Genomic DNA, 8,991 nt, shown 5'->3' on the forward strand with positions numbered 1-8,991 from the left:
CGATGCCGTCCAGCACCTCGATTTGAAGTCCGGTACTTTGAATCGTCATTCTTGAAGTTTTTTCACCCATTTTCGCCGATTCTTCACTCCAAATATTGGTGCTCCTTCCGTATCGATCCAGACCCAACGGCAGAGAAAAAAACTGAAGATGGTGACCAAAGGTGGGAGCTTCTGGAGAAAGCACGTCGATGTCACAAGAGGACACCAAATATTGGTATGTCGCCGCCCTCTAACAAGAGAAAAAAAACAAGGAGAAATACAACAATTCCGGACCCAGTGTAAATGGCGGAATAATGCACAGCATGTAAATCCAGAAAACATTCACGATGCAAAACACTGGACTTGAGCGTCCAGCCTCACAAACACTGCCAGGGGCTCTATGGCAAGAGTAAACAGCAGGGGAGACAAGGGCAGCCCTGCCACGTCCCCTGCTGTATTTGAAACAAGTCCGATCTGGCAGCAACAACCCACACCGTCAAGTCGGTGTGTAACAGCTTAAACCGAGGGTCGAAGTTCAGGCATTGAAGGAGTCTAATGCTTTGTCAATATCAGCTAAGAATCTTTGTTTGAAAGGTTCTGCCAGTCCCATGTGACTGGGGTCTTTCACTTCTATATGTGCAAAAGGTGAATGTGCGGTGCAGACTATGTGGAGCATATGTGCTCATTACTTTGAGCTCACTCTGTGTAAGGTTGATGCTGTACAAGTCTTAATTTGACCTAGAAGTAGGAACTGGAATATTTCTTTCCCTGTCCCTTAGAATCTAATGTAGATGGGGTGCAGTATCTGTGGGTGAGGGGTGTCATTTTCCCTCATTTGAAGTTAGCTCATTTCTCTCTACCAAGACATTCCTACCTTGTCTACTTGACAAACGATGTCCAGGTTCGGGCTGTCTGGCCCAAATAAACAAAAGGACTTGACCTGGATTCAAGGGGCCCCTAAAGCTCATAGATTGCACCAGATCTGATATTTTACTCCAAGGCCTCTAATACTATGGCAGAAGGCATAGTATTACTCCATGACCGACTTTCCATGTTTGGACTGCATGTGCCGGTCACCAAGCAAACTTAGAACACAGCTCTTTCTTACTCTAGTTCATCCTGAAAAAATGCTGCACGTTGTGGATTTCAGGCTTAATGCAAAGGGTCAACACTGGCCCTCAATACCAAGGAGCACAAGAAACTAGGAAACAATCTGAAGGACTTTTGAGGAGATACCGTATCAAACCAGAAGCTGTTCTGGACCACTTGCTGCACAGCTCTGAGAACTCTGATGGGTCACGGAAGACACCAGTGTATGTTTTCATTTACTCCTACAACACCCTGACTATATCACTACGAGAAGAACTGTTTTAACAGTATAGAAAAATGTCAAAAGTAGTATATCTGGCTGAACCATTGTGTTGGTGATAGTAGTGAGCATAGCTGCCTTCTCCTGATGAACAGTCCTGACTAGGTCAGGCTCCAGACATATCAGAACAAGCATTTACAATTCAATGGTCTCGGCATTGTTAAAGTTAGAGCTGTTGGCATTGCTCATGACATTCTTGTATGTTTTTGTTTTTAAAACATTTAAAGAAACAGCATTGTTATTTACAATGTCAATAGCTTAATCACTCTCCAATGCGAGACCTATTGCATTTGCACCCACACACAGAGCCACACACACAGAGCCACCCACACAGAGCCACCCACACATACAGAGCCACTCACATAGAGCAACCTACACAGTTACCCCCACACAGAGCCACCCACACACACAGAGCCTCCCACACACACACACACAGAGCCTCTCCCACACACACACACACACACACACACACACACAGAGCCTCCCACACACACACACAGAGCCTCCCACACACACACACACACACAGAGCCTCCCACACACACACAGAGCCACACACACACACACACACACACACAGAGCCTCCCACACACACACACACACACACAGAGCCTCCCACACACACACACACAGAGCCTCCCACACACACACACACACACACACACACACACACACACACACACAGAGCCTCCCACACACACACACACAGAGCCACACACACACAGAGCCACACACACACAGAGCCACACACACACACAGAGCCACACACACACACACACACACACACACACACACACACACACACACACACACACACACACACACACACACACACACACACACAGAGGCTTTCACAAACCTTCCAGCACCTGTGACGAGATTAGCAAAATTATAATGGCTGACAAAGGAAAAACAATAATAACATTGATAAGAATACAAAGTTACAAGCATTTATGTGCAGCAAGTCACTTAACGATAATACTCCATTTATTAGCCCGTAACAAAGAAAAGCTCAGGCTACCACTAATGACCTTATTGGGAGGAAAACAAAACCTGAACGAAGCGGACGTTTGCTTGACGCATCAAAGACCGCAACTGCGGAGCATGTGACAGTGAAACAATTTATCTTCTTGTCGCTTACAACGCTTATATGTTCATCTACTTACAAACAAGTTAATTGTTAAATTAAGTTCCCTCAATGTTCCCTTCCAACTTTACTTATCTTTTCCAACATATTGGAATGCATGCAGTTCAACTGAAGTGAACAGGACTTCGCCTTGAATTCTGACGGTTAAATACAAGCCAACACTGGAAACCAGATGACCAGAGTCATCTTAAAGGTATTCAGTCAATAAAAAAAGTCTATACAGGAAACCCACCACAAATAAGATTTGTTATTTGTTTGCCCCGTTTCGAAATGATTAAACTGACACACAACTTTGCAAAAGCACACAAAATATCAATTGCAAACCACAGTGCCGCAGCAAGTAACTGAACTGTATCTGGATAGAGGATACCAGACAGATATTTGCACTCACCGCAAAAGCAGCGGAAACAGGCAAAGTAGGCCTTACGAAAGAGAGACTGTGAGGCGAGGACCACAGAAGACGGGCCTGGGATCTACGTACTGGGGAGGCACACAGCGGCAACTATGAGCTTGGGGAGGGGGCCTATGCCGGGCTTGAAGCAGCAGTGATCAGGAGCAGCGGCAGGGAGGGACCATGGGAAGTGATGCGGAAGAGTCCGGGTGGCTCTCGGATGAGATTTGCGCTGCATAAACAAATCAGACTGTCGGTAAGGCGGGGCTAACTTGTAGGTGACCAATCAGAGTTTCTGCTGGCCTCAGACAGCGTCTCTTACGCGAGTTCTCCCAACTGCCCCAGAACTGTCCTGGTCGGAGGTTAACTAGCGTGGGGGCCTGTTCTCTGACTGCCTACACTGGTGTTAATCTCTGTGGACCCCTCTAAAGGAAGACGGCGAGACCTGCAGTAGCTAAAAACACTGTCAGGGATATCGGTATTCACCAGAACCCAAAAGAACCATTTATAACAGGCATGCGATCACCGCCCCTGCCAATTCCAAGCCAGGGAACTGTCCAACACCTCAAAGGCAATAAACAACTTGCAGTTCCAAGAACTCTTACAACCAATCACAGGACGAGACTGCCCAACCAATCAAAGTTCACCACACTTGTCTAGCCACTTATAAAATATACTTAACGCCTATCTGATTCGCTTCTGGCTTCGCTCGCGTGAATCTTGCGAGCGCTCTCGAACTACTCGCTACAGTCACGAGTCGAAGCGAAGATAGCAGAGAACGCGAGGTTTGGCCCTAAAAAAAACTAAGGCAGAGCAACAGGCACACCACCGCCTTTCTCCGAGGCAGAGAAGAACTGCCTCGGAGAAACGCAGCGTCCTTTTCGGATTCGGGGGCGTGTTTTGCTGTTGTCTCCTCCCTGAGACTTTTCGCAAAAAACATGCCCCCCGATCCGAAAAGGACGGGGCATGATTGGAGTGACGGGACCTCTTCTCCAATGGCTGGCCAGCATTTACTAGGTCAGCCAATGGAGAACAGGGTAGAAGAGGGGCGGGTTCAAGCCCCTCTTCTCCCAAGTCATTATCTCTCGCGAGCGAGACTGCGCAAGCGCAGCCATCGCTAGCCGAGACCTAAAAAGGCAAGGGAGTTTTAAAAGCGAGTCTACATCGGAAAAAATATTAACCTCCACTTCAATTATGCGAACTCTGGGAACCTTGAATTGAAAATAAGAAAGTGAAAAATATGCTTTTTCATAAGCATTTATTTTCATTTTTAATCAAGACACTATTACACTCCTTTGCAATAGTGTTGTGATTCAGAACATTGACAAAGATATTCAATGATTATTAATGGTGCAATCAATTATTTGTTAGACTTTTCTGCTGATAAATGTATTCCATACTTTTCTTTGGGTAAAATAACCACAACATAATGCACCATGAAAATATGCATTTTGATCATCTTCTGTTTTATTAACTTAAAATGTTGACTTATTAGTACATTTTAGTTTTCAATGTGTGCGCAACCAGAACCCATTAACCATAACCTATTGTATTTTCATGTTATTTATTTGTTCATTTCATTACAGTGCCGAGATATCATTCAATACTTATCAAATACTACCACTTGTCCATGGTTTTGAAGAACTGCAGATCAGAAATAGCAACAATACCCTATACAAGTCTACTCATTTCTGCATCTGCAATTGCTTGCAAATGTGCATATAAATATCTGTTCTATGCTAAATTCAAGCTAACATGAGAGTACGTAAAATGCGTTCTTAGTTACGTTTTGTGCACTCAATGCATCATTTTAATTAAGTGGAAGTAATACCCATGATTCCTCTGGACGTGGACTCCTCTTCTTTCTTCAAAACTTCCTCTAAAGTTTTAGAAACACTGGTTGCCTCTTTCGACAAAGCAACTTTCAAACTTTTCTTTTCTTCTTTGTCTTTATTGCTGTTAGCACTGGTCCTAGGTTTACCCCCAGCTTTACCTTTTAGGGCCACTGCTGCAGCTGCAGCTTTAACCAATGCTATCCAATCCTGAAAATAATGGGAAAAAACATATTCAAAGCACAATAAACAATGAAATATTTAATAGGCAAGTTTGCAAATTTTCAAGTTTAGCAACAAAAAGTTATAGTACCCTGTACAATAAACGATGTACTTCTTGACTGTACAGTTCTTTGTTAATAACACACTGTCAGTACTAATATTACTGAATGTTTGCTCATTTCACCCTTTAATTCTACTACTTTGGTTTTTCCACTCAACTACTTTGGTTCAATCTGAAATTGCCGCCCCCTCCCCCCCCCCCCCATACTCTAGTTTGCTCTTCCACTCTCATGGCGGCTTGATCATCCACATGCGTACCCCCCATGCTCCATGATGCAGTCTCACTTGCTATTTCTCCTACCACACCCCTCGCTGCAGTCTCCCTTGTGTGCTTTTCCTCCACCTCCATATTATGCTCTCCCTTGTGCCCTTACCCACTCCCATTAAATTCCACCAAACCACTCCCCCACCCGCCTCTATGTTGCTCCCCCTCACCTCTGTCATTCTGTTTTTTTTAATATGTTTAGTTCAATTATTTATTTTGGACTGCAGACATAACAAATTGTTGCAGACCCTCTAAAAAAAAAAAAAGTGGTTTTGTACACTTGCAATTTCAGTTTTTTTGTCCGATCCATTCTATATTGGTCAATAAATAAAATAAAATGGCATCTGCTTCATTCTGTAGGTGTAATGGCACATGTGCACGTCCACAGAATGACAGGACTGCCGACAATGGCTGTATGTTGCTTTTTTAAAGATACTAATCGGCACCAGCACTGCTTTTAACGAATGATCGGCTAAGACAAATGGCTAAGACAGAGGGTCCTAAATGCGAGATCTACTGGCATTGTCAATGTTTGCCAAGATTGTTTCTTGATGTTTTACTATTGTTGCTCAATTTGCTGTTTCTTATTGTCTTTTATGAATTATGTAGTTTTTATTGACAATTCATGCGAATACAGAAGTGCTCTACTTATCATACAAATATGCTGCAGAACGGGTTCAGGGCGGTTCTCCTTTCAAATGTCCAGGCTATTCCCCCAGACAGCCTTTTTACAAAATGATGTCCTCACAGCCGGGTAGTCTCCATCAACAGAGGCACAAGGAGGTATGAACTTACTGAACTTAACATCAGCCCAACTGAAAGTGTGATCAAGTAACCTAAAAGTCTGGGTCTCATCTAAAGGGTCTTATTCCACTAACAGAATCTGTAGATGCACTCCTCATGGTTACCATCTACAAAAGAGCAGTGCATCAGGAAGTCTAATGAGAAAAACCTTCACTGAACCTCTAATGGGAGCCCTATCACCATCATTCTCACATTAGTGTCTTTGTCTCCACCATCAAACCCAGGAATGCATACAATACAACTGTCCTCTGCCTCCATTATAAAGCGCTTCAAGGCCTCATCAAGAATAGGAAGCGCTATATAAATGCAATTAGAATACAAAAGAATAACTTCAACTCAAGGGCATCATTCATTCAGGAAAATTCTTAAGAGTTGATGCAATGCTGTGTGGCTCTATGGAGGATACACAGATAAGCTCACAGCGCCCCAATAAATTCCTTAGACACAATTTCAAATCCACACATGCACAAGAATATATTTTGTATTCAAAATACACTACAGAACATCGACATAATTAGTTTAGATGGGTCTGTTAAAGTTACGAAGACAAACTCATGGCTAGCATTAGGGGGCTATGACTCCCAACTGGCAAGGGTTTGATCAGATAAAGAAATCACAAAACATATGTTGTAAGAGGTTAAAGAAGTCCTTAGGCAGTCGAGGCTCAGAAAAGAATTATGATCATGTGCATCCCAAACAAGACTCCCCAGTACTGCACTAAGTTCTGTGGTTAGTTTGTAACATTCTACACGGTCAGTCGTAGTCCCACTTTCTTTCCGTTGCTTCCTAAAGAACTCGTGCAAACCCAAGAAGAACATTTGGCAACTCAAGCTGTTTATAGTGAGATGAAATTAATCAGTAATGTTGATACCATAGCCGAGAGTTGAGACATTTTAAAACTCAATACTGCCTTCCTTGCAATACAAGCGTGATATGTGACAAGCCCATAGGATCAGGAAGAGGTAGAACTGCCAGGATAATAACCCAAATTTGAAATTTATCAGAAGGAACACTCTTGGAACAAAGCCTCCGACAACTCAATTAAAACTGAAGAGCGAATATGATGGAAACTTAAAGGATAAAACACTAGAATAAGTTAAAAACCACTGTGTTGACGTAATCCTTGTGTTGTTTTTATGCTTAGGTATCCCCCATTGTTTTCATATATTCATATATTTGAGCACACGTTTTCATTTGGAAATGCATGCTTATTGTATTCAGTATTCGTTGCATGCATATCACCTGTAACACTTGCTTTATAATAGTGTGATAGCACATACATTATTTCCAAATATGTATTCATAAGGTTTAAAATACGTAAACAGGTGCAACAAGAATAACATTCAATCTTGCATTTCACATCATTCTGCAAGAGGTGTGCCCTTTTCAAAAGTGTATTTAAGCTGGGTTCAGACATGTATTTGGCAGAGAGGAATCTTTCACTTCCTGAGAAACTTGATTTAAGCAAGATGAAGCTATAAACATCTTCAGCGAAAGTCTTGGGCTTCTCGATACCGGGCCTCACCCTATTGGTTTGCCTAGGAACTCCACAATTAAAACGGAGAGACAGAGACCAACATTCTTGAAGTTCAGAATAGGCCTGTTTTCGGCTAAGGCTCGAGCACTCGCAAATATTTCCCCAGGAGTAGGGGTGGGAAGAGAAATCTGCTCCGCCAGCAGAGCGGACTTAGCCAGCCACCCCCGTTCCCTGCTTCTGAAAGCAGCCAGGCCGGGGAGAGCACTCCCTGGGACCTGTTGGACCCCCGTCCCCAGCACCCGGACCCTCGGCTGGCTTGGAGGACAGGGCTCCCGCACAACGGGGCCCGCCAGACGGAGCTCGAGCCCTGGGCCCGGTCCCAGCTTCCAAACCCTAGCCAGGCCGGGGAGAGCCTCCCCAGGCCCAGGTGGCCCCCCGTCCCCAGCGCCCGGACCCTCGGCTGGCTTGCAAGACAGGTGGACTCCCGCACCCCATGGCCTGCCGGACGGAGCTCAAGCCCTGGGCCCGGTCCCTGCTTCCAACACCCAGCCAGGCCGGGGGAGCCTCCCCGGGCCCCGATGGAACCAGGTCCCCAGCACCTGGACCCTCGGCGGGCTTGCAGGATGGGGGGGGCTCCAGCACCCCATGGCCTGCTGGACGGAGCTCAAGCCCCGGGCTCGGTCCCTGCTTCTGAACCCTAGCCAGGTCGGGGAGAGCCTCCCTTGGCCCCGATTGACGCCCAGAACCTCGGCTGGCTTGCAGAACAGGGGGGGCGATCCCGCACCCCGGGGCCCGCCGGACAGAGCTCAAGCCCCAGGCCCGGGTCCAGCTTCCGAACTCTAGCCAGGCCAGGGAGAGCCTCCCCGGGCCCTGGTGGACCCCCTGTCCCCAGCACCCAGACCCTCGGTTGGAACCAGGGAGGGTAAAGCCCAGACCAAACCAAGGAGGGTTAAGCCCAGGCCACGGCCTCTCCCCCGACGGCCTGCCCAGGGAACTAATTTTTCTCGACTATTAAACTTACAGAACTCTGGGGCAGGATAAAAGTTGGAGTTATCCCGGCAGGCGGGCCATCTGGTCTCCCGGACCGCAGGGCCATCTGGTCGCGCAGCCAGGCGACCAGATGGCCCGGGACGACCCAGCGCCCAGATGGCCTGGGAGGGTGCCGTAACCCAGTCGCCCTTGCAGTCCGGCGACGGCGAGGGTGGCCAGGCGCTCGAAGCAGCCGCTCGGGAGGCTCCTTCCCCGGGGCTGCTGCTGCTCACCTCCCTGCTCGACTTGCGCAGGAGCAGCGGGAAGGGGAGGCTCGGCCATCCCAGGCCATTTGGTCACCCTGCCGACCCGCAAGGGATGGTGGCCCCCGGCCCAGCACCCCTGTGGGGCAGGGAAGGGAGAGGGAGGCCACCGTGCTGGACGGCACGTGGTGGAAGCGGCCTCCCGCGGGCCCGC

General features: G+C 46.8%; 1 protein-coding gene across 3 annotated transcripts in view; it reads right to left on the reverse strand.

Moving 5' to 3' along the window:
* PHF20L1 (PHD finger protein 20 like 1) overlaps positions 1-8,991 on the reverse strand; it is an 802,667-nt gene that overhangs the window by 556,805 nt on the left and 236,871 nt on the right. For all 3 annotated transcript variants that reach the window (XM_085604898.1, XM_085604900.1, XM_085604899.1), the window contains one exon: positions 4,717-4,927. In XM_085604898.1, coding sequence (XP_085461024.1) covers positions 4,717-4,927 — 211 coding nt within the window. The remainder of the gene's footprint in view (positions 1-4,716; positions 4,928-8,991) is intronic.

This window comes from Triturus cristatus, chromosome 5_1 (genome assembly GCF_964204655.1).
Source record: "Triturus cristatus chromosome 5_1, aTriCri1.1, whole genome shotgun sequence".
In the NCBI taxonomy this organism is placed as follows: Eukaryota; Metazoa; Chordata; class Amphibia; order Caudata; family Salamandridae; genus Triturus; species Triturus cristatus.